This window comes from Miniopterus schreibersii (genome assembly GCF_964146895.1).
Source record: "Miniopterus schreibersii genome assembly, chromosome: 9".
Classification (NCBI taxonomy): Eukaryota; Metazoa; Chordata; class Mammalia; order Chiroptera; family Miniopteridae; genus Miniopterus; species Miniopterus schreibersii.
Genome location: NC_138118.1, coordinates 42,336,483 through 42,363,725, shown reverse-complemented (window position 1 = coordinate 42,363,725; position 27,243 = coordinate 42,336,483). Strand labels below are relative to the sequence as shown.

General features: G+C 38.7%; 1 protein-coding gene and 1 pseudogene across 2 annotated transcripts in view; both read left to right on the top strand.

Moving 5' to 3' along the window:
• Positions 1-27,243, top strand: part of PRKAR2B (protein kinase cAMP-dependent type II regulatory subunit beta) — a 100,435-nt gene that overhangs the window by 56,369 nt on the left and 16,823 nt on the right. Inside the window, exons 3-4 of the mRNA XM_081146849.1 lie at positions 1,184-1,236; positions 13,809-13,892. Of these exons, the coding sequence (XP_081002975.1) occupies positions 1,184-1,236; positions 13,809-13,892 (137 nt within the window). The remainder of the gene's footprint in view (positions 1-1,183; positions 1,237-13,808; positions 13,893-27,243) is intronic.
• On the top strand, positions 1,308-3,309 carry LOC308562004 (mitochondrial intermembrane space import and assembly protein 40 pseudogene; annotated as a pseudogene). The gene is made up of 2 exons: positions 1,308-1,326; positions 2,744-3,309. The product of its transcript is annotated as a mitochondrial intermembrane space import and assembly protein 40 pseudogene (transcript).

Sequence of the window (27,243 nt, the reverse complement as noted above, 5' to 3'; positions counted from 1 at the left end):
GTTCTCATACTTAAGGAGAAAGGGGAAATATAATCATCTTATAAATGTTTGAAAATTATTCAAATTCAATAATTTTAAAAAATTTTAAATCCTATTTCAGCTAAGTTGGCAAAGATTTTTAAGCATTAGTATCCAGCTCTGTTGTACACTGTAGTGGAGTCTTTTTACACACATTCTTTGTAGTACAGTGAAGGGGTTTCTTTCTCTCTGGAAAGAAACTCTCATGAAAGTATGTCTTAAAAATTGTCATATCTTTTATCGCTCCCCCCAAATAACATGTGTAAATAATTCTCACAGCATAATCTCAAATGTAGGCATGTATTTCTACATGAAGATTTTTATTGCTAGGTTTTTTTAATAGAAGTCAGTTAAGGGTCTAGCATTAGGGGAGTGGTTAATTATAGCTCATGATGAATAATCAACAGTCCTTAAAACAATATTTACAAAATGTATCTAATGGCATGTGAAATTTTCACAAAAGGTTTTAAAATTGCATATGCAGTATGAACTCATTTCAGAATAAAGACTGGATAGGAATATGTAAAACTTTTTAGTATTTGCTCCTGGAAGATTGGGTTATGGATAATCTATGAAATTTACTCCTAACTATGTCATTGATCATTTCATAGCAGACTTAGACTTTGTTTTGCTGTCTATTCTTTAGGTAATTTTTAGATCTTACACTTTTCTATAGTTTGGAAATGAAGGTGGTGGAAGTTAAGCTATGTTTCTGTGAAAAAGAGAAAGCAAAAAGCAATTGTCAGGATCTGGTCAGTGTTACTCAGTGGTTAGAACATGGGCCCACGCACTGAATGGTCACGGATTCGATTCCCAGTCACGCACATATGCCTGGGTTGCAAGTTCAATCCCATGGGCAACAGGCAGCCAATTGATCTGTCTCTTTCACATCGATGTTTCTCCCCCCAAAAAAATCAGTGGAAAAATACTAACAACACCAAAAAGCAATTATCAGTGTCTTAAAGTACAGCTCTGTATTTTAATAAATTCCATATATATTACAAGGGGAAACTGATTTGGCGGTATATTGCTTGCCCAAGATGAAGTGAATTAATGGTTTTAACACCATGGTACTCTTTCTGTTTATAAATTTTTTAAAGATATATTTATTATAGTATGTTTCTTGATGAAAGAATCTTTAAAATGTCCATTTTTATTTTTATAGTTTGTGCAGAAGCTTATAATCCTGATGAAGAAGAAGATGATGCAGAATCCAGGGTATGTAATTTACTGCATAAATTAATTTTAAGTTACTCCTGTATTGGGTAACAGAAATAATAATAGAAAAGATGTTAACAAGCAGGAGATGTAAGGGAATTATTTTGACTTTCTTTTCCTAGTCTTACCTCTGATAGCTTTTTCTCCTTCAAGTGCTATAAAGTTACTTTTATAGCACTTGAAGGAGAAAGGTGAGTATAAAAATTCACTGCAATTGTGGTTTTATTTCTTTTGCAAATATACAGTTTTCTCATAGTGATAATTTATTTTCCTTAGTATTTCTAGTAAAGAAAAATACTGGGAAGAGCCTTCAGTCCTACTAATTTATAACAACAGAAGTTTACTCTGAAACAAAAAAATCATGGCAAGCACAAAGCAATGTGTAGATTCAACACAATGCCTATCAAGATATTAATGGTGTATTTCACAAAACTAGGACAAATATTCCAAAAATTTATATGGAACACAAAAGACGCCAAATTACCATAGCAATCTTAAGAAGAAGAACAAAGTTGGAGGAATTATGCTACCTCTTACCAAACTGTACTACAAGGCCATAGTAATCAAAACAACATGGTACTGGCATAAAAACAGACATAGATCAATGGAACAGAAAAAGAACCCAAAAATAATAACGTGGGCCCATGTTCTAACCCACATTTTATAGTCCATTAATACTTGACAGAGGAGGCAAGAGCATACAGTTGGGTAAGGATAGCCTATTCAATAAGTGGTGTTAGGAAAATTGGACAGATATTTGCAAAAAAAAATGAAACTATACCACCTTCTTACACCACACACAAGAATAAACTCAAAATGGATTAAGGACCTAAATGTTAGACCTACTCTGGCCAGTGTGGCTTAGTTGATTGGGGCGCATGCCCAGGTTTTGGACTCTGTCCCCAGTAGAGGATATGCAGGAGGCAGCCAAATTGGTGTTTTGCTCTCACATCGATGTTTCTCTCTCCTCCCCTCACCCTTCCTTTCTCTCTAAAAATCAATTTTAAAATATCTTTAAAAAAGAAACCATAAAAATCCTAGAAGAAAACATGGGCAGTAAAATCTCGGACATTTCTCACAGAAATATTTTTCCTGATATATCTCCTCAGGCAAGAGAAACCAAAGAAAATAATAAATGGGACTACATCAAACTAAAAAGTTTTTGCACAGCAAAGGAAACCATCAACAAAATGAAAAGAAAACCCACTGAATAGAACATATTTGCCAATATATCTAATAAGGGGTTAATATCCAAAATTTATAAAGAACTTATAAAACACCACCAAAAATACAAATAATCCAATTAAAAAAATAGACACAGAGAACCCAGAAATCGACCTAAGCCATTACAATAAATTATTTGACAAAGGAGGCAAGAGCATACACTGGAGTAAAGACAGTCTCTTCAATAAATGGTGCTGGGAAAATTGGACAGGTACATGCAACAATATGAAACTAGACCACCAACTTACACCATACACAGGAATAAATTCAAAATGGATAAAAGACTTGAGACGTGCGGTGGATGGGCCTGGAGGGGGTGGGTTCTCACAGCCTCACAGCCTCCCGCCCTGCCAGAGGAGAGGTCACGGCGTGGAACTGCTGCCACCGCTGCAGCCTGGACCACTGCGAAGTCTGAGTGCTGGGCTGCAGCCATGCCGGCAGGAAGGGAAGGATCGAATCATATTTGTGACCAAAGAAGACCATGAAACTCCAAGCAATGCTGAGCTCGTGGCTGACAATCCCAGTGTTCCATATGAGGAGCACAGATTGATCCTGCCAAATGGAGGCATTAACTGGAACTGCTTGTGCATTGGGGGAATGGCCAGTGGCCCCTGTGGGGAACAATTCAAGTCGGCCTTTTCCTGCTTCCACTATAGCTTGGAGGATGTCAAGGGATCAGACAGTGTAGACCAATTCCGGGCCATGCACGAATGCATGCAGAAGTACCCAGACCTCTATCCCCAGGAGGAGGAGGAGGAGGAGGAGGAAGAGAAGAAGCCAGCAGAACGTCTAGAAAAGACAGCTTCTGCTGAGGCCACCACAACCAAAGAAGAGGAGGGGTCAAGCTAATGAAGTCCATGCTTCAGCACGGGGCTCCAGGTCTTCCACCTCAGAGTGTTAGGAACCTTTTGCAAAATGCCTTCTGGTCACTCTCCAAGAAAGTGTCTTTCCTCTATTGTTCTGTGCACTGTAATGTACAAAATAACTTATTTTGATGATCAGGCGTCTTGGCTCCTTGACATATACACTGAAAAAAAATGAGGTTGTATTTGTGTGCCTCACATAATCCTATCAGTTACCATAGCTGCCACTTTTAAATTCTCTTCTTAGATTACCCCAAATTTTGCCACTTTGAAATAATGTGCTGAATACTCTCAACAACCAAAAATCATTACCTAGTGGTGTCTCTTGTGGGTGAGCTGATTTATTCTGATTCATTCTCTCCCTTTTAGTAGATTTTATACCCGTTTGGGAAATGAAATAGAAACAAAAACATTTTCCTTTTAAAGTGCTGGAATGGGGCCATTCCTAATACAAGAAGTCAGGTAATCAGTTATTTCTCAGAAACATCTTGACCTTGATTATATGAAGAGGTACTGTGCTTCATTTCTGATACATTTTGGTTTCCATTTCTACATTGAGCTCCAGGTTTTCTTTTTAGAAAGTGAAGCTTTGGACTCTCCAATTCACAATCCCTTTCTAAATAAAGAAAAAGCTGGGTTTTGCTGTTCTTGTTATTCCAAAAGCCCTGGTTTGGGACTGTATTCACACTGGCTCTGTCTCAGCCTGTTCAGATGTAGTATTCTTAAGAGTTAGGGACCTACTTGTTACCAAAGTAGCAGCCAAGAAGGAGTATGAATTAAGTGGTCAATTAAAAAGAAAATACAGATTTTACCTGATTTTGAATGTATGCTTTCTTTTCACTAATTAAAAATGTTTTTGATGTAAGAAAATATAAATTATAAAAAGTTCAATTAAAAAAAATGGATAAAAGACTTAAACGTAAATTGTGAACCCATAAAAACCCTGGAGGAAACCATAGGCACCAAAATCTCAGGCATCTCTCCTGCAATATATTTGTTGATACATCTCCTAAGGCAAGGGAAACAAAGAAAAAAAATAAACAAATGGGACTACATCAAAATAAAAAGCTTTTGCACAGCAAAAGAAATTGTCAACAAAATGAAAAGGGATCCCACTATATGTGAGAACATACCTGCCAATGATACATCTGAAAAGGGGTTAATTTCCAAAATATATAAAGAGCTCGTACAGCTCAACAAAAGGAAGACAATCCTATTAAAAAATGGGCAAAGGACCTAAATAGATACTTCTCCAGAGAGGACATACAGATGGCGAAGAGACAAATGAAAAGATGCTCAAAGTCACTAATCATCTGAGATGGAAATTAAAATGACAGTAGGGTATTACCTAGCACCTGTCAGAATGGCTACCATCAACAAATCAACAAATGACAAGTATTGGCAAGGAGGTGGAGAAAAGGGAACCCTAGTACACTGCTGGTGGGAATGCAGACTGGTGCAGCCATTATGAAAAATAGTATGGAATTTCCTCAAAAAATTAAAAATGGAACTGCCATTTGACCCAGTGATCCCACTTCTAGGAATAAATCCTAAGAATCCTGAAGCAGCAATCAGAAAGAATGCATGCCCCTTTATGTTCATAGCAATATTATTTACAGTAACTAAGATCTGGAAACAGCCAAAGTGCCCATCAGTAGATGAATGGATAAAAAAGCTGTGGTACATTTACACCATGGAATACTATGCAGCTGTAAAAAAGAAGAATCACTCAGACTTTGGGACAGCATGGATGGACCTGGAGAGTAAATAAGCCAGAGAAAGTCAAGTATCACATGATCTCACTTATATGTGGAATCTAATGAACAAAATAAACTGACAAAATATATCCAGAGACATAGAAGCATGGAACAGACAGACAAATCTTAGAGGTAAGGCATGGGTGGGGAGAGATTAATCAAAGAACTTATATGCGTATATGCATAACCCATGGACACAAACAAAAGGAAGGAGGAAGGCCTAGGGTAGGGCAGATGCTGGGTGGAGGGGATCACTGGGCGGGGAGGGGACATCTGTAATACTTTCAACAAGAAAGATAAATTTAAAAAAAAATAGATTCAGAGACATGAAAGCATGGTACTGACTGATGAATATCAGAAGAGAGGGGGAAGGGTGCGGGAAGAGATAAACCAAAGAATTTATATGCATACATGTATAACCCATGGACACAGACAATAATGTGGTAGGCCTGGGGAGGTGTGGTGCAGGGTGGAGGGGGTCAAAGGAGGTAAAAAAGAGAATATCTGTGATACTTTCAACAATAAATATAAATAAAAATATAGGCAAAGGGCTTGAATAGGCACTTCTCTGAAGAGGACATATAGGTGGCCAGTAGACATATGAAAGGATGCTCATTGTCACTAATCATCAGAAAAATGCAAATTAAAACCCCAATGGGATATCACTTCACATCTGTCAGAATGGCTACCATCAATAAATCAACAAACAATTGTTGGTGAGGATGTGGAGGAAAGGGAACCCTAGTGTACTGTTTGTGGGTATGCAGACTGGTGCATCCACTGTGGAAAACAGTATGGAGTTTCCTTAAAAAAGTTAAAAATGGAACTGCCTTATGAACTAGTGATTCCATTTCTGGGAATTTATTTGAAGAAACCTGAAACATTAATTCAAAAGAATATATGCAGTCCTATGTTCATAGCAGTATTATTTACAGTAGCTAAGATCTGAAAACAGCCCAAGTCCCCATCAGTAGATGAGTGTATAAAAATGCAGTGGTACAGCCCTGGCTGGTGGCTTCTCAGTGTTTAGAGTGTCGTCCCACCCACCAAAGGTAGTGGGTTCGATTCCTGTTCAAGGGCATGTACCTGGGTCCAGGTTGATCCCTACCCCTCCTGCATCCAGTCGATGTGTCTCTCTCACATCTATGTTTCTATCTATTTATCTATATCTATCTATCTATCTATCTATCTATCTATCTATCTATCTATCTATCTATCATCTATCTATCATCTATCATCTATCAATCATCTATCTATCTATCTATCTATCTATCTATCTATCATCTATCTATCACCTATCTATCTATCATCTATCTATCTATCTATCATCTATCTATCTATCATCTATCTCTCTCTCTCTCTATCTCTCTCTCTATCTCTCTATCTCTCTATCTCTATCTCTGTCTATCTATCTATCTATCATCTATCATCTATCTATCATCTATCTATCACCTATCTATCTATCACCTATCTATCATCTATCTATCTATCATCTATCTATCTATCTATCTATCTATCTATCTATCTATCTATCATCTATCTATCATCTATCTATCTATCTATCTATCTATCTATCTATCATCTATCATCTATCTATCATCTATCTATCACCTATCTATCACCTATCTATCTATCACCTATCTATCTATCTATCTATCTATCTATCTATCTATCTATCTATCTATAACTATCTATCTATCATCTATCTATCTCTATCTATCTATCATCTATCTATCTATCATCATCTATCATCTATCTATCTATCATCTATCTATCTATCTATCTATCATCTATCTATCTATCTATCTATCTATCTATCTATCTATCATCATCTATCTATCATCTATCTATCTATCTATCTATCTATCTATCATCTATCTATCTATCTATCATCTATCTATCATCTATCTATCTATCATCTATCATCTATCTATCTAATCTATCTATCTATCATCTATCATCTATCTATCATCTACCTATCTCTGTCTATCATCTATCTATCTATCTATCTATCTATCTATCTATCTATCATCATCTATCTATCTATTATCTGTCATCTATCTATCTATCATCTATCTATCTATCATCTATCTATCTATATCATCTATCTATCTATATCATCTATCTATCATCTATCATCATCATCTATATCTATCTATAATCTATCTATCTATCTTTTATCTTCCCCCCTCCCTCTCCCTCCTTCCCTTCCACTCTTTCTAAAAATCAGTGGAAAAAATATCTTCGGTTGAAGATTAACAACAACAAAAATATGTGGTACATTTACACAATAGTATAAAACTTGACTATAAATAAGAAGGAACTCCCACCCTTTGGGACAGCAGGGATGGACCTGGAGATTATTTAAAATAAGCCAAAGAAAGACAAGTACCATATAATTTCAATCATATATGGAATCTGATAAACAGAATGGCCTAACAAGCAAAATAAAGGAAGACTCATGGATAGAGAGCAGGCTGACAGCTGTCAGGGTTGGGAGGGAGGTTGGAGGGAGGGTCAAGGGGGTTGGAGTGATTGAGCTAAAAAAGAAAGAAAAGGGGAAAACCTGATGAACACGGACACCACTGTGGTTGATTGCTGGGGTAGGTGGTGGGAAGTGTTTGTGGGGAAGTACAGGAGGGTATAGGGGATAATTGTGCACCTGAAACCTGTGTAATTTTGTTAACCAGTGTCACCCCAATAAATTCAATATGAAGGAAAATAATATAATAAATACTAATACAAGAACTAAAAAAATCACAGTAAAATAACATCTAAAGTGTCAGTACAGCAGTTGTTATTTATTTAAATCTATGAGTCTTAATAGTTTGCTCAGAAACTGATTTCTTGGAGGTCTTAATGTTTTTGTAATTTGTTCAATTTGACCCAGCCGGTGTGGCTCAGTGGTTGAGCATCAACCCATGAATCTAGAGGTTCAATTCCCAGTCAGGGCACATGCCTGGGTTTTGGGCTTGATCCCCAGTAGGGGGCATGCAGGAGGCAGCTGATTGATGATTCTCATCATTGATATTTCTCTCTCTCTCTCTCTCCCTTCCTCTCTCTGAAATCAACAATAAAAAATAAATTGTTCAGTTTGGTTTGACACAAATTTTTAAGCTGTGTTTTTTAACTTTGTTTTTCTACTATTTAGTAAAAAAGTAAACTAAGTAAGAGATTATGCTGCCTGGAAAATGGAAGTAATTTACCTTTTTTTTAGTACATGCTTTACAAAACTGCCCCTTTTTAATTTGGCCTTTAAAAATATAAACAAAAATCTATCTCTGTAGCTGTCAAAAGTACTTCAGTAAGATTGAGTTTCAATATGGAAAGCAGCCTAGCTGGAGTGGCTAGCAGTTGAGCATTGACCTGTGATCCAGGAGATCATGGTTTTATTCCCAGTCAGGGTACAGGCCTGGGTTGCGGGCTCGATCCCCATTGGGGGGGCGTGCAGGAGGCAGCCAATCAATGACACTCTCATCATTGATGTTTCTATCTCTCTCCCTCTTCCTTTCTCTGAGATAAATAAAGACATATTTTTAATAATAATAATAATATATGGAAAAGCAGATACTGCATCCCTAGGTCATTGCATCATTAAGCTTCCCGAAATATATGTAAAATCCAAAGGTCGCAAGGTAACGAGACTTACATGACCAGCAGGTCTTCAAGGAACTCCCAGTTCACTCCCTTAACATGGAGATTCCAGCACCAGGGTTGGGGGAAAAATAGAAAATGAATAAGGAACAAGGAAATTAATGTAGAGACCAGAGTTGGCTTTGCTTTCAGGGATTGTTGACTGGATATATCATGTGTCTGGTAAAGTAGAGCATTTACAAGTACACAAAAGTTATCCAAGTTTTGGTTTGCCAACATGGCACTTCGGGTTGGTGTAGCTCCATTCTTGGATTCAACCATGGTAGCATGGTATCCCCAACTTTTTCTCTCTGAGGATAAAGCTGCTCAGCAGGCAAACATTTATGATTGCTTTGGCTTGAAGTTCTCAATGAATATCATGATGTGAAAAATAACTTTTTGTTTTGTGTAACTAGTTAGCCTTCCTTACTTAAAGTAGGGAGAAGTGAATTTTGGTTGACATGATTTAGTTAATACCCAAATTTTAAGTTTCTATTATACAGTGAGTTAGTAGTCACCAAATCTGTTTTTTCTGTGTACACGTGTCACCTTAGAATCTACTTTGAGGTGAATATTGATTAGGTAGTGGACAAAAGTTTGTGTCTATTTTACCCTTATAGGAAAAAATGACTTCCTTTCACAGTGGCTAATAGTCTTTTGTGTAGTATATAAATTGTGCACACATAAATAGCATACATATACTGTAAATTTCCTCAATTCTTATTGGGCCTATGTTTTCATTAGAGATGTATTTTAAATGCTGGTTTTCATTTCCCATTGTAAGTTCTGATATATGCACAAAACTCACCACTGCCTGAGTCTGGTTGCTCTGTTGGTGGGGCTGGCTGACAGAAGAGGTAAGGTACCAGCTCATCTTCCATGGTCACTTTTCCTGTGAACATTAGAATAGGAAAACATGATTTATAGGTCTCCAGGAGACCAACTTGTTGCCTGCTGTTTTTAGGACTGTCTTGCCTCTCTAACTCATTTTACAAAAGTTACAAACTACCTGTGTTTATGAAAGAATAGGTCAGTTGGTCCAATCAGTTGTGCCACACTTACACAGAGCATTCTGTTGGTCTTCACCCTCCTGGTATGAAAGGTTAGTAAGAATATAGGATGCTGGTTTTCTTTGAGCTCATTCTAAAGTGAGCACAACAGGACTGTTGGAGTCATTTTTTCTCAAATCCACGTTGTTGGTGTGGCATGGCATGATTACTCCCTCCTTTTGACTCACTCTGGAGGTATTTACGTGCATTATGCATAAAAATGTTTTTAACATCTAATGCACTGTACATGTAAGAATTTTCTTCCTTCTAGAGACTTTATCAAATTTCAAAGGAAAGAGCTTCATCCTGAAAGAGCACTAAACTCAGTGGTAAAGATTAGGAATATTAAAAGTGTACTAACAGAGAGATTGAACAAAGTGGCGGCACATAGGTAACCACGGTATCCACCACCTCCCACAACCACATCAGAATTACAACTAAAATACAGAGCAACCATCACTCAGACCCTCCTGAAATATGGCTAAACAGAAGCCCTACAACCAGGGAACTGAAGAAGCAATTAGACCGGTAGGAGGGGCAGAGATTCAGGCAGATCGGGGCTGAATCATAGAGACTTGGCCCTGAACCCACACCCGGTGCCTCGGTTTAAATCCGGGAGGGATATCTCGGTGGTGGAGGTTTCCCGGAGTGAGGGGTCCCAGGCCCACAACAGGCCCCCCCAGTCCAGGATTCCAGTGCCGGGAAGAGAAGTCCCACAACTTTGGGCTGTAAAAACCAGCAAGGACTGTCCCTAAGTGATGCAGAGGCTGCTGGAGTCCCAGGCAGCTTCTCTTAAAGGGCCCGTGCTCAGACTCACCCAGATGTGCTCCCCCTGAGCTCCAGCACTGGGCAGCAGCTTGAAAGGAACCTGGGACATTTGAGAGGAACTAACTTGCCTGAAGTCAGGGCAAAAGGTGTGGGGCAGCTTTCTCCCAGGCAGAGGAGCTGGCAGAGGCCATTGCTCCTTTGGTGAGCCCTCCCCACACAAAGCCAGCAGGCAGGTGCCATATTTGAATCTCCAACACCCAACTGACACCTTTTGCTCTGCCCTGGTGATTCTAGGAGACCTCGCCCCTCCCTACTTGCAAGCTCATCCATGCCATTTCCAGTGACTTTTCTATGCAAGTGGCCTCTCTAACCTCATGCTTGGGACTTTCCTAAAGTCTCTCAAACAAGCAGCAGCTGGCCTCAGTGTGCCCCATACATCTTGATAAGTAGCCCTAGGCCTGGCAGTAGTGGCAGCCTGCATTGGTTCATAGCTTGGCCTCTCCTGGACACCTCCAAGCCCAGCACAAGTAGCAGCCCACTATAGTTTGCTGTGTAGCTCATGCTGGGTGGCTCTGGGCAAGGCACAGGCAGAAGCTGACTTTGCATCTCCTGGTAGGCCCCAGAGACAGTGCACCTGGTGGTCAGACTTGACCACACTGGGTTATAACCCTACCACATCCACAAGTGACACACTCAAGACGCACACTCTGTGAACACCAAAACTCCACTGAAGTAAATCCTGCTCCATGGGGGTAGCTCGAGCACAGAAGCTCTTGACTGTAGCTGCAGCTGGTTTTCACAACCAATTGGCCGGGGGCCAGTTCCTCCCAGTGATGTCAACAAAAACAAAGGCTCAACTACAACAGGACAGTGCACACAGTCCACACAGGGGAGCACCTAGAAGGCCCAGCTCAGGTGACTGGGGAGGCTGAGCCACTGGTCCCTACAGGACACCTACTACACAAAGCCACTCTACAAATTCCAGGAGACATAGCAGCTCTACCTAATACATAGAAACAAACACCTGCAAGCAGCCAAAATGTGGAGGCAAAGAAACATGTCACAAAGGAAAGAACAGACGAAATCTCCAGAAAAGGAACTAAATGAAATAGAGCCAAGCAAGCTACTAGATACAGAGTTCAGAATAATGTATATAAGGATGTTCAAGGATCTAAGTAAGACTATTAAGGAAACTAGTGAGATCATCAATGACATAATAAAGTACCAATCAGAAATGAAGGCTGCACAAACTGAAATGAAGAATAATTTACATGGAATCAACAGTAGAGTAGAGGACGCTGAGAATGAAATCAGCAATTTGGAATATGAGGAAACAAAAAACACCCAAACAGAAATGCAAAAAGAAAAAAGAATCCAGAAATATAAAAATAGTATAAGGACTCTCTGGGAAACTTCAAGCAGCCCAGCATTCATATTATTGGGGTGCCAAAAGGAGAAGAAAGAGAGCAAGAAATTGGAAGCCTATCTGAAAAAATAATTACAGAAACTTCTCCTACCTGGTGAAAGAAATAGTCTTACAAGTCTAGGAAGCACAGAGAGTTTCAAACAAGGGGAACCCAAAGAGACCCACACCAAGACACAACATAATTAAAATGCCAAAGGTTAAAGACAAAGAGAGAATCTTCAAAGCAGCAAGAGAAAAGCAGTTACCTCAAGGGAGCACCCATATGACCCTCAGCTGATTTCTCTACAGAAACTTTGCAGGCCAGAAGGGAGTGGCAAGTAATATTCAAAGTGATGAAAAGCAAGAACCTACAACCAAGATTACCTAGCAGAGCTATCATTTAGAACTGAAGGTCAGATAAAGAACTTCACAGATAAGAAAAAGCTAAAGGAGTTCATCACCACCAGACCAGTACTACATGAAATGTTGAAAGGTCTTCTTTAAGAAGAAGCTAGTGATCAAAAGAATCTAACAAACTAAATAGATCCAGAGACATTGAAGCATGTAACAGACGGTCCTATCTGAGAGAGAAGAGGGAAGGAGGTTGGAGGGTGGGAAAGTATTAACCAAAGAAGTTATATGCATATATGCATAACCCATGGACACAGACCATAATAGGGTGAAGGCCTGAGGAGGGAGTGGGAGCGAAGTGAAGGGGATTAATGGGGGGGAAAATGGGATACCTGCAATACTTTCAATACTAAAGATATAAAAAAGTGTATTACACAAATAAAGACAGTCTCGAAATTCCAGTACATGTATTGTCACCTGCTATCGTATTGTATGTTTCCATTAGTTGGGAGCTTGAGTGTCTTTAGTGATTAGATAATCAAAAACCTTTACAAAGTGAACTTGCTAACCTGCAGGGGGAAACACTCCTTTGAAAAATATTCAAGTGCTATCCAAAACACTAATTTGAAAAGATGTATGCACCCTTGTGTTCATTGCATCATTATTTACAATAGTTAAGGTATAGAAGCAACCTAAGTGCCCATCAGTAGATGATTGGATAAAGATGTTATGGCACATACAGGGTGGAGTAATAGTATGTTTGCAGTTGTGAATATGTGAAATGCAGAGTTTATTCTTGTATTATTATTTTCTGTATGAACATCTTTACTCGACCATAAAAATGAATTAAATCTTACCATCTGCGACAATGTCGATGGACCTAGAGGGTATTATGCTAAATGAAATAAGTCAGAGAAAGACAAATACATATATTATTACTTATATGTGGAATCTAAAGAAGAAAATAAATGAACAAACAAAACAGAATTAGACTCATAGATACAGAGAACAAACTGATGGTTGCCAGACAGGAGAGGGGTCGGGGGACTGGGTGAAAAAGGTGAAGGGATTAAGAAGTACAAATTGGTAGTTACCAAATAGTCATGGGGGTGTAAAGTACAGCATAGAGAATGTATTAAATAATATTATAATAACTATATATGGTGCCTGGTGTGTACTAGACTTATCAGGGGGATCATTTCATAAATTGTATAAATGTCTAACCACTATACTGTACATCTGAAACTAATATAATATTGAATGTCAACTGTAATTGAAAAATTTAAAAAGAGAAAGAAAAATATTTAAGTGCTGTATTAATTAATGTGCACACCCTCCCTGAGAAAAAATGTATTCTTTTCCCCTACTTAGTGTGCTGATAGTTGTCTAGTCACCAAAAGTAAACCTCGACACTCACAATTCTTCCTTCTAACATCCTACTAGGAAATTTTATCCCTCACAAGTAAAAAGACTAGACTAATTGTTTGTTTACTTGATTTTTAATTAATTTATTTATTTTTAGATTATACATCCAAAAACTGATGATCAAAGAAATAGATTGCAAGAAGCTTGCAAAGACATCCTGCTATTTAAGAATCTGGATCCGGTAAGATAAATATCAATAATGGAAATGATTTTTTTTCAGTATAATTATGAAGAACTGTGTAGGGTCTTGGATTTCACTCTCTTTACAAGCTAGCATCACCCAGCATTGTAAAGGCCCCATCGTGAATTATATGAGGAACACTTGTACTGAACTTGAGAGGCCCACTGCTGTTAGAACAAGGAGAAAGTGGGCCTGCTGTTTGTCTGGGGGAAGACATTATCTCATCCCTCAAAGTTAACTAGCTACAAACATAGCTCTGAGAAATGGCCCAGCTGAAGAGAAGTTAGGACCTTGCATTCTTTATTCTTTGTACACCCAGCTGGAACATGGAGGGATATGCAGGTCCCTGCTGGTAATACAGTAGTAACTATATTCTAATGTATAACTCTTATACATATTTTAAATGTAACATTTTACTTGGCTTTAAAGGTAGGAGGATTTTTTCATTCTTTGTAAATATTTTGAAATCTCTAGTCCTTGGTTTTGGGTGTATTTCTAGAATAACCTCTCAATATGAGTGAGCATGCTGCTCAGATTTTTCCCTGTTCTGCTTCCATCATCACAGATTATACTTATTTGTTTCTATACCGTCATTTAGGAAAGAACCCCTGTTGCCATGTTCCAAATGTGAAAACTGAGTCAACTTTTGTAACTTGCCTCAACTTTTTTTTGGTCAAACTCAGTGTCTTAGTTTTCAGATTGATGGCCTAGAGAAGAAAGCATTAAATCTAGACCCACTCTTTTTAAGGTGAGGTTGTCTTTGAAAGGCCATTTTTATAAAGAGGAAGGTACTGCATTATACCAAGTCTTCTACATTGTTATTACAAACTGAAATATTTTTAAAAGCTCTCGTGTTTCTAATACCATTTATGTTTATATCATGTTCTCCAGGAACATGGATTACATTTTGTGACTTTGGAGATCTTGTTTTAGGACCACACATTACAAGTTTTGTCCAGTTTGATCCATGGCCTCCAGAATTATCCCTGAGCTTGCAAAAGTAGGAGCTATAAAAAATGGGGTTACTGGTTATTATCTCTAATAATGGAAGACTAAGAAGTGGAATTAAAATAGAAAATTTAAGAATTTAGTTTAGTCATGGCTGGGTGGCTCAGTTGGCTGGAGCATCATCCTGTACACCAAAAGGTTGCAGGTTTGATTCTCAGTCAGGGCACATACCTAGGTTGTGGGTTTGATCCCAGTCAGGCGAGTCCAGGAGGCAACCAATCTAATGTTTCTCTCCCACATCAATGTTTCTCTCTCTCTCTCTCCCTCCCCCTTTTTCTCTCTAAAAATCAATTAGAAATAAATAAATAAAAACATATTCTTGAGTGAGGATTTAAAAAAAAAATTAGTTTGCAAATCAAAAATTTTCCTTGTAGTATCAAATGGTGGAATAAGTGACTAAAGGGAATTTGAAATTCTGTTGTACTTCTAAATAATCCCAAATCTCATTTATCTAGAATAGTAATGATTCTGTGAAATAAAGGACACTAAACTCAGTGATCTCTCATGATCTCCTACCAGTATGAGTCTAGTGTAAAGATACAACTTGTGTGTGTGTGTGTGTGTGTGTGTGTGTGTGTGTAAAGATGATAAATTTTGGTAGTGGAATTAAACTAACTTAGAATTTAACTCTTGCTCTAGATACATGCAGAAGACAGCTATAAAAGTAATCCTTAGTTTTACCCTTAGGTGTAGGCTTCAACCAAGGAGATTCTCTGTTTTTCAACTAGAACTTTACATTGGAGAATTTTAGAGGTCACCAAAAACGGTGATTCTCAAACTTTAATATGCCTGTACATCACCAGGGGATGTTGTTAAAAATGCATATTCTGGTTCCATAGGTCTATAGTGGAGCCTGAGAGTCTGCTTTTCTCACAAGCTCCTCAGTAATGTTGATGCTCCTGCCCCACAACCATACTTTCAGTAGCAAGGATTAGAGCCAGATGTGAAAATGCTCTGGCTCAGTTTTTTGGTATCACCATACATTATTTTGTTTACATACTTCCCTGTGCAATTGAGCCAGTATTTTAATGCTTCATCAGTGACTAAACAGTGATATTCTGGTGTCTGTGTACTAAGTGACACACATGCATGGGTGAATTAGCTGCGAGTTATACTTTCCTGAGATGCTGCCTATTCCAGTCCTCTAAATTAAATTTATTTTTCTTGCTATTTCAACTTTAACTCTTTTTAAAGCATTGTGAATATTTTAGTTGCATTTATTTTTTCTCCTTTTTATTGAATTTATTGGGGTGACACTGGTTAACAAAATTATATAGGTTTCAGGTACACAATTGTACAATGCATCACCTGTACACTGTATTTTGTGTTTACCACCACAGATTAAGTCTCTATCAATCATTTATCCCTCCTATATTTTGGTTGCATTTTAAATAATTTTTTTTTAAATCCTCACCAAAGGATATTTTTTTCCATTGCTTTTCAGAGAGAGTGGGGTGGGGGGAGAGAAAGAAACATTGATGTGAGAGAGACACATCGATTGGTTATCTCCTGCATGAGCCCCGACCAGGGCCGAGATCGAGCCTGCAACCAAGGTATGTGCCCTTGACGGAATTGAACCTGGGACCCTTTACTCCGCGGGCCAATGCTCTAACCACTGAGACAAATTGGCTAGGGATTGAAATACTTTTTTAAAAGCTTTTGATAGGGGCAACATAGGTAAATGAGGCAGTCGCATCCTCCCACAACCACATCAAAATTACAACTAAACCACAGAACAACCATCATTCAGAACTACCTGAAATCTGGTTGAATGGAATTCCTATAACTGGAGAAATGAAGAAGCAACATTGATACTGGTAGGAGTGGTGGAGGTGCAGAACGGATACTGGTAGGAGTGGTAGAGGTGGGAACGGACTGGTCCAATACCCACGTTTGGAATTTTTTAATCAGGAGGATATCTTGGCTATGGAGCTCTATGTGAGGAGCAAAGGGTCCCAGCCCCACACCAGATCCCTCAGCCCAGGTTTCCAGTGCCAGGAAGATAATTCCTCATAACTTCAGGCTATAAAAATTAGCAGGGATTGTGGCTGAGTGACACAGAGGCTGCTGGAGTCCCAGGTGTTCCTCTTAAAGTGCCAGTGCACAGACTTACACTGACTCACTCCCTCTGAGCTCCAGCACTGGGTCAGCAGCTTGAAAGGATCCAGGGACATATGGGGAGGAACTAAATTGGCATCAGAGCAAAAACTGGGAGGCAGCTTTCTCCTAGACAAAAGTGCTGGCAGAGGTCATTGTTCCTATTCTGAGACCTCCCTGCCACAATGCCAACAGGCAGTTGCCATTTCTGAGTTTCCATCAACGTGGGTCACACTTTTCGCTCCTCCCTGTTGATTCCCTGAGACCCCACTCTACCCAGCTTGCAGTCCTACCCAAGCTCTTTGCATTGGTCTTTCCATATAAATAAGCTGTCTTGGCTCAGCCTTCAGACTTTTCTAAAATCTCTCAAACAAGCACAGTTGGCCTCAGTTTGCCCCATACCTCTCAGTAAGAGGCACCAGGCCTGGCACTAGCAGCAGCCTATCTTGGGTCACCGCTTGACCTCTCCTGGGCACCTCCAAGCCCAACACAGGTAGCAGCCATCTGCAGATCGCTTTGTAGATTGTGCCAGGTGGCCCCAGGCAGCGCACAGACAGTGCCCAGCTCAGGTGACTGGGGAGGCTGAGCCACTGGGCCCTACAGGACACCTACTATACAAAGCCACTCTGTCAATTCCAAGAGATATAGCACCTCTACCTAATACATAGAAACAAACACAGGGAACAGCCAAAATGCGAAGACAAAGAAACATGTCACAAATGTAAAAACAGAAGAAATCTCCAGAAAAAGAACTAAATGAAATGGAAGCAAGCAAACTACCAGAGTTCAAACAATGGTTATAAGGATGCTCAAGGAACTTAATGAGATATTCAAGAAACTTAATGACAACTTTAAGGAACGTAGTGACAACTTCAAGAAATTTAGAGAAACCATCAACAACATATAAAAGGACCAGTCAGAAATGAAGCATACACTAACTGAAATGAAGAATTATATACAGGTAATCAGCAGTAGAGGATACTGAAAATCAAATCAGCAATTTGGAATATGAGGAAGCAAAAAACATCCAATTAGAACAGCAAAATCAAAAGAATCTAAAAATATGAAGATGGTGTAAGGAGCCTCTAGGACAATTTCAAGCATACACATAGGTGTGCCAGAAGAAGAAGAGAGGGAGCAAGAAATTGAAAACCTATTTGAAAAAGTAATGACAAAAAACTTCCCCTACTTGGTGAAAGAAATAGACATACAAGTCCAGAAAGTGCAAAGGGTCCCAAACAAGAGGAACCCAAAGACACATCATAATTAAAATGCCAAAGGTTAAAAACAAAGAGAGAATCTTAAGAGCAGCAAGAGAAAAGCAGTTAGTTACCTACAAGGGAGCTCCCATAGGACTGTCAGCTGATTTCTGAATAGAAACTTTGCAAGCCAGAAGGGAGTGGCAAGTAATACTCAAAGTGATGAAAAGCAAGGACCTACAACCAAGATTTCTCACTTTACCCAGCAAAGTTATCATTTAGAACTGAAGGTCAGATAAAGAGCTTCACAGATAAGAAAAAGCTAAAGGAGTTCATCACCACCAGACCAGTATTACATGAAATGTTGAAGGTTTTCTTGAAGGAGGAGGAGGAGGGGGAGGAGGAGATAAAATAAATTGAACAATAAAATGGCAATAAATCCATATCTATCAACAATTGAATCTAAAAATCAAAGTAAACGCCAAAGAATCTAATGAACAAAATAAACTAATGAATAAAATAGAACCAGAGTCATGGAAACATGGAACAGACTAAAGAATCTCAGAAGGAAGGGGTTGGGAAGAGATTAACCAAATAACATATATGCATAACCCATGGACACAGACAATAGGTTGTTGAAGGCCTGAGGTGCAGTGGGATCCAGGCGAAGGGGAGCAATGGGGGAAAAAATGGGAGGACATGTTACTCTCAACAATTGAGATTTTAAAAAGAACTTTTGCTATAGTATATTCTGGCAAGGAGCATCTGTGCTTAAAGTGTTTATTTTTATAAACATAGTAATTTTTTAGTCTTTTTGCTGCTTTGTTGAAAGTCTTCAATGTATATATTTTCTTAACCAAAAAAATGCCAGTTCATGAAACTCCTAGTTCATGAATTATCATTATTGAATGTTTTATAGGGAAAAGGCAAATGTTATTTACATAGTTGTTTCCAAGAGACCTTTTATTGAGTTTGCGTGCAAATCTTTATTTACCCACTATCTCACTTTCCCTTTCAGGAAAGATGCAGAATATAAATAAATACAAGTTAAGCAAAGTACCACCTGTAATAAGAAATTTATCCTCAAACATGGCAGATTGAAGATTTTAGGTTAAGCTCATATTTCAAGTAGCTTTCTAGTTTTTTATGGTATACAAAATAACCCAAATGCATTTGAATTACATGTTCAACTCCTATAATCTGCTTATTATGCAGCAGTTCCTTTCAGTTCAATTCCTAGACTACCCACTATGTTCCAAGGCCTGTTTAAAGTGTTGGAGGCCACAGAAATACTTAGACATGGTTATTGTCCTCTTGGAACTTAAATTTGATGAGGGATTCAAATACACATACAAAGCAATTGGATAAAACATGATAAATGCTGTAATATGGTCAGGGCACTAAGAGAGGATGAGGGTCTCTCTTAGCCTCACCTGAGGATTCAGGATGCTGGAGAGGCTCATTTTCTGAAAAATTAGCAGGAAACTGCCAGTTGAAGAAAAGTACAGAGTGTTATCACTAGAGCCTAAAGTGGAAGACATCCAGTGGTGGGAGCATTATGTGACAATTCTTGAATGCCTGGCTGTAGCATGGGCTATGCAGTGGGCAGGCACAACTGAAACAGAATATAGCAATTCTCTTTGAAGCAGAAAATGTAGCAATCAGATGTGTCTAAGATCACTGTGGTGGCAGTGTAGAGGGTTGAATTAAAGACACAAGAGTGACAGAACAAGAACCAAGGAATGGAGCTCAGTGGGGAAACAATGCAATGATCCAGGGAAAAGAAATGGGCCCAACTAGGAAAGGGGGAAAGGGATGGTTTCACAAATTATTCAGGATTAGCAGAAGCTAGTACTTGGTAATTGAATGATTGAGACTCGACAGAGAGTCTAGGATGACTCCCAGTGTCTAGCTGAAATGAATGTGAAGGAAACTCAAAGAACAGGAAGCAGTAATTACTAACAATAAGAACAATTTTTGCTTTGTGTCTATCTCTCTTTTTAAATATGTTTTTATTGATTTCAGAGAGAGAGGAAGGGCGAGGGAGAGATAGAAATAACATTGATGAGAGAGAGCCATTGCTTGGCAGCCTCCTGCATGCCCCACACTGAGGACCGAGCCCACAACACAGGCATATGCCCTGTACTCCTGGTTCATAGGTCAACGCTCAGCTACTGAGCCATGTGGCTGAGCTGTGTCTACTATCTCATTTGAATTTTCTAATGTCATTGTTTATCCTGAAAATCTTGCACCTCCTAGGCCTCAGAACATTCTTCCTTGGAGTGCTGTATATTCATACACTAAGCACAGCATTTATAATTATTAACCTCTTTGAAGATATTCTTTTCATGAATATTTTAATGCTCAGCTCAGTAGGCCATTTTTCTTCTGAAATATTTGTAATATGAGCAAATTGAAATAATTTTCTTAAGCTGTAGGGTAGTCTCTTTCATTAATGGAGAGTAAATTGTTATTTTTAAGTGAGTCAGAGACCTTTTACTGAGCTCAGTCTCGAAATTGCATTCTGCAGAATAATATGTGGATTTCCTACAGTAATTGTCATTCATTGTGATAAGCCTCTGCATATTAAATATTTCCTGAGTTCTTTTCACTCTGGGCATAATTATAAGAAAATTATTTTGGTTGACTAGAACAGACACTTGTCATATAGAGAAGTTCTACAAGAAATAACTGTTCTGTATTTTATCAGGAATTACTTTTTCATATATCCATGAATTTTTCATATATCCATGAATTCTTAATTCCTTATGTTTTAAAATGCAGCTAGTTCAAAGATAGCAAAAATATTTACTATAGCAGTGTTTTTCATCTTTTTCTCCATTTGACATTTACAGCCAGAGCTAATCAATAAAGCTAATATTACCCTTCCATCTGCCCTAAAAGAGTTGAAATATAAACAGTAAGGAAAACAAAATATTAGTAACCCATTTAATCAAACTTTATAATTTTGATAGGTGACCATATGTTACCTGGTTCATGGACTCATTTGGTTAAAATGGTCCGTGTGGGATCAATTAGCACCACATCAAGAAAGCACTGTTTTACTGCCACATTGGCATCATCTTCAGCCCTGGCTGCTGTTTCATAAATAGGTGCCAGAGCTCCCACAGAGACCCAGGGTAGGGAAGAAAACCACTTCCTGTGAACCTATCACCATTGTTCTCCCAAAAGTTTTTCTTAGCTCACATGAAGATATAATATCACATTCTCTGTTTAAATGGAGATTTTGGTTTTTTAATTAATTAAAAATGTTAAATCAGTATACATATACATTTACAAAAATTTGAAAAGAACAAAAGAGTAAAAATTCTAAAAAAACAAGAGTTGTCAGTGGAAGAAAATCTCCCTTTCATCCCTGTTTCCCAGCAGCCCACTTTCTCAGGACCCAAGTTCTTTTAGCGTTATCATGGGTATTTTTCCAGGGTTATGCTATGTATATATAAGTATAACCTTTTTAAAATATTGGTGGCAGCAAATTCTACACAGTATTCTTTTATTTTTTTTACTTAACTATATGTCTGAATTCATAGAGATTCCATAATCTTTTTAAAAATTATTTTTATTAGTATTAATTTCTTTGTAAAAGTTAAAATTGATAATGTATTATAAAGCTAAATCATGAAAACATTAACATTTTGCTGTTGTCTAATGTATTAAAATTGTATATATAACGAGGGGTCCTCAATAGCAAAATAATACTGAAAAAGAAAAACAAGTTGGAAGACTCACACTTACCAGTTTCAAAACTTCTCCTACAAAGCTACAGTAATCAAAACAATGTGTTACTGGCATAGGAATAGACATATAGAACAATGGGATACTGGAGAGTCTAGAAATAAATCTATACATCTATGACTATTTGATTTCAACAAGAATTTGAAGACCATTCAATGATAAGAGAATAGTCTTTTCAACAAATGGATATACACACACAAAAGAACAAAGTTGAACTTCTACTTTATACCATATATAAAAAGTAACTCAAAGTGGATCAAAGACCCAAATGTAAATTGTAAAACTGAAAACTCTTAGAAGAGAACACAGAGGTGTTCTTCGTGATCTTGGATTTAGCAGTGGATGCTTAGATGCCAAAAACAGGAGTAAGAAAAGAAAAAAGATAAATTGGACTTACAAAAAATTGTGCATCAAAAGACATCAAAAAAAGTGAAAAGACAACTTATAGAATGGGAGAAAACATTTGCAAATCATATGTATGATAAGGGCCTAGTATCTAGAATATATAAAGAACTCTTACAATTCAGCAACAAAAAGACAGACAACGCAACTTAAAAATGGGCAAAGTACTGGCATAGACATTTCTCCAAAGAAGATATACAAATGACCAATAAGAACATGAAAAAAATTTTCAGCATGGTTAGTCATTAGGGTAATGCAAATCCAAACCAATTCACCCACAATAGATAGCTATAAAAAATTTTTTTTAAAGGAAATTAAGTGTTGGTGAGGATGTAGAAAGATTGGAACCCTAATACATTTCTGGTGGGGAAATAAAATGGCTCAGGCACTGTGGAAAACAGCTTGGTGGTTTCTCAAGAGTTAAACATACGACTCAGCAATTCCACTCCTAGGTATAGACCCCAAAAAGTTGAACAGATATTCAAACAAATACTTGTATACGAATGTTCATAGGCACCTTATTCACAGTGGCTAATAACCACATTATTCACTATGGACCCAAATGTTCATTAACGGATCAATGGGTGAGTAAATTTTAGATATTTATCCCCAAAAAGGAATGAGGTATGATATATGCTACAACAGAGGTGAATCTCAAAAACCTATGCTGAGCGAAATAAGCCAGACACAAAGGATCACATATTGTATGACTCCATTATATGAAATATCCAGAATAGAAAAAGAAATATCCATAGAAAAAGAAAACGGGTCGGTGTTGCCAGGGGCTGATGATAGGGCAGAAGGGCAAATGACTGCTTAATGGGTACAGGATTTCTCTTTTAGGGCAATGAAAACATTTCTGGAACTAGGTAGATGTGATGGTTGTACAACTTTGTGGCAACTGAATTGTGCACTTTAGAATGGTTTTTAATTTTGTGTTTGTGTGAAATTTCACCTCAAAAATTTTGTATATGTAATCCATCTGAGCATTTTGATTTCCATTAGTTTTAATATTTAATGGCTAAAATACACATTAAGGATGCAATTAAATTGGCTGCTTATAGAATTAATCACTGAAGTGCCTCAACAAAATCCCTGGGTTCCACAAAACACAGTTTGAAAAACATAGCCTTTTTGACAGCATGTGGGAGATGGAAAGCCAGCCTTGAGCACTTCCCTTGAGCAACAGGGAGCTTATCTCTCTGCAAGATAAGCCTGTATCACTGCTAGACAGCTCTCATTCTTGTGCAGGTCTGTGTATTGTGCCAGAGTCTCCATGCAACTTCCACCCAGCAGTCCTAGTTGTGGCCTTAGAATCACCAACATCATCGATGTGACAGAAGATAGCAGATGTGTTCACATGCAGGTCTTCTTTTCTCTCACCTGAACTGTTTCCCCTTTGGCAGGTTTTCAGATTTCTTGATTACCCTTCTTTGAGTGTTCTCAGTTACTCCAATGAAAGATAGATGTCTTAAAATCTCATATTCATTCTATTAGCTGCATAGCTTTCCAATGTATGAATATAACAAACTTATTTATCCAGTGCCCTATAGATAAACACTAGTTTGTTTCTGATTTTTTGCTATATGATGCTGCAATGAAAAATGCCTGTGCACATGTCATTTCACAAATATATATAGATTAACTTCCTAGAAAAGGAATAGTAATGTGAAAGGTGTATGTGTTTGAAATTTTATCAAATATTGATAGATTACCCTCTGTAGTTTGTTCCTTTACCTTCTGAGCGAGGAGACCTCTTTTCCACACCATCTCCAACACTGTTATTATTGTAACATTTTTATCTTTTTGAATAAGACAGGTGAAAATGATACCTCATTTCAATTTTAATTTGCATTTCTCTTGACTTTGAAAGAAGCTGAATATCTTTTTGTATTTTTTTTAAAGTTTTGTGTTTTTTTTTAATTGATTTCAGAGAGAGGAAGGGAGAGGGAGAGAGAGATAGAAACATCAATGGTGAGAGACACTTCCACTACTGGGGATCGAGCGTGCAACCCAGGCATGTGCCCTAACCAGAAATCAAACCGCGATCTCCTGGATCATAGGTCAATGCTCAGCTGCTGAACCATGCTGGCCGGGTTCTTTTTGTATTTTTTTTTTTTTTTAAATCCTCACTTGAGGATATTTTTTCCATTGCTTTTCAGAGAGAGTGGGAGAGAAAGAAACATCAATGTGAGAGAGAACACTGATTGCCTCCCGCACACATCCAGACTGGGGCCAGGATTGAGCCTGCATCCAAGGTATGTGCCCTTGGCTGGAATCAAACCCGGGACCCTTCAGTCCACAGGCCAATGCTCTAACCACTGAGCAAAATGAGCCAAACCAGCTAGGACTCTCTCTGTATTTTTAAGAGCTCCTTTCCTCTTCTTGCTGGAAGCTTTACAGATCTGTTCTTTATCTCTGATGTTCTAAAACTACTTTGTCATGTTAGGGTGAGGGTTTTGGTCATTGTGTTGGAAACTTACGTATGCCCTTTCAGTCCTTTGGTTCTGGAAAATTCATCCTTTATTTTTTCGATTCTGTTCTCTTCTTTGTTTTCTCTATTTTCACTTTCTGTGGAACTCCTATCTTTTCATCCCTTTATCATCTTTCTTTGAGGTTTTTGGTTCTGTTTTCTTATCCTTTTATTTACTTTTTAAAATATTTTGTAATGATGGGTACATGTCATTATACATTTGTCAAAACTCACAGAATTGTACAGCACCAAGAGTGAACCCTCATGTAAACTATGGACTTCCAGTGATAATGATGTGTCCATGTAAGTGCATCAGTTTTGTTTTCTTTTGTTTTAATTTATCTTCATTGTTGAGAGTATTACAGGTGTCCCATTTTTCCCCCCAATTGATCCCCTCCCCTTTGGCTCCCACCCCCTCCCCAGGCTTTCACTCTGTTATTAACTGTGTCCATGGGTTATGCATATATGCATATAACTTCTTTGGTTAATCTCTTCCCACCCTCCACCCCCCTTCCCTCTTTCCTCTGAAATATGATCGTCCATTGCCTGCGTCAATGTCTCTGGATCTATTTAGTTCATCAGATTCTTTTGATCATTAGCTTCTTCTTAAAGAAGACCCTTCAACATTTCCTATAGTGCTGGTCTGGTGGTGATGAACTCCTTTAGCTTTTTCTTATCTGTGAAGCTCTTTATTTGACCTTCAATCTAAATGATAGCTTTGCTGGGTAGAGCAATCTTGGTTGTAGGTTCTTGCTTTTCATCACTTTGAATATTTCTTGCCACTCCCTTCTAGCCTGCAAAGTCTCTATTGAGAAATCAGCTGATAGTCCTATGGGTGCTCCCTTGTAAGTAACTAACTGCTTTTCTCTTGCTGCTTTTAAGATTCTCTCTTTGTCTTTAACCTTTCACATTTTAATTATGATGTGTCTTGGTGTGGGCCTCTTTGGGTTCCTCTTGTTTGGGACCCTCTGTGCTTCCAGGACTTGTAAGTCTATTTCTTTCCCCAAGTAGGGGAAGTTTTCTGTAATTATTTTTTCAAATAGGTTCAATTTCTTGGTCTCTTTCTTCCCCTTCTGGCATCGCAATAATACAAATGTTGGGCCTCTTGAAGTTGTCCCAGAGGCTCCTTATACAATTATCATATATCTGGATTCTTTTTTCTTTTTACTCTTCCAGTTGGATGTTTTTGTTTCCTCATGTTCCAAATTGCTGATTTCATTCTCAGCATCCTCTGCTCTACTGTTGATTCCATGTAAATTATTCTTCATTTCAGTTCCTGTAGCTTTCATTTCAAATTGGTACTTTATTATGTTATCGATTTTCTCAGTTATTTCCCTAATAGTCTGCTTAAGCATCCTTATAACCAAAATTCTGAACTCTGCATCTGTTAGCTTGCTTGGATCTATTTCATTTAGTTCCTCTTCTAGAGATTTCTTCTGTTCTTTCCTTTGTGACATGTTTCTTTGCCTCCACATTTTGGCTGCTTGCAGGTGTTTGTTTCTATGTATTAGGTAGAGCTACTATATCTCCTGGAATTTGTAGAGTGGCTTTGTGTAGTAGGTGTCCTGTAGGGTCCAGTGGCGCAGCCTCTCCAGTCACCTGAGCTGGGCCTTCCAGGTGCTCCCCTGTGTGGGCTGTGTGCACTGTCCTGCTGTAGTTGACCCTTGGTTGCTGTTGGCGTCCCTGGGAGGAAAAGACCCCCAGGCCAATTAGCTGTGAGGACCAGCTGCAACTACAGCCAAAGAGCTGCTGTGCTGGAGATATCCCTATGGAGTAAGATTTACTTTAGTGGAGCTTTGGTGTTTAGCAAGTGCCCCCCTTGAGTGTCACTTGTGGATGTGGTAGGGTTGTAATCCAGCGTGGTCGAGTCTGACCACCAGGTGCACTGTCTCTGGGGCTCCCAGGAGGTGCAAAGTCAACCTCTGCCAGTGCCTTGCCCAGGGCCACCCAGCATGAACTACACAGCAAACCGTAGTTGGCTGCTACTTGTGCTGGGCTTGGAGGTGTCCAGGAGAGATCAAGCTATGAACCAATGCAAGCTGCCACTAGTGCCAGGCCTGGGGTCCCTTATCAAGCTGTATGGGGCCCATTGCTGCTTGTTTGAGAGATTTTAGGAAAGTCCTAAGCATGAGGCTGGAGAGGCCACTTGCATAGAAAAGCCACTGGAAATGGCCTGGATGAGCTTGCAGATGGGGAGGGGCGGGGCCAAAGGTGTGAATCAGGTGCTGGAGATTCAAATATGGCGCCTGCCTGCCAGCTGTGTGTGGGGAGGGCTAACCAAAGGAGCAATGGCCTCTGCCAGCCCTTCTGTCTGGGAGAAAGCTGCCCCTCCACCCCTTGCCCCGATTTCAGGTTAGTTCCTCCCCAAGTGTCTCAGGTTCCGTTCAAGCTGCTGCCGGGCGCTGGGCTCAGAGGG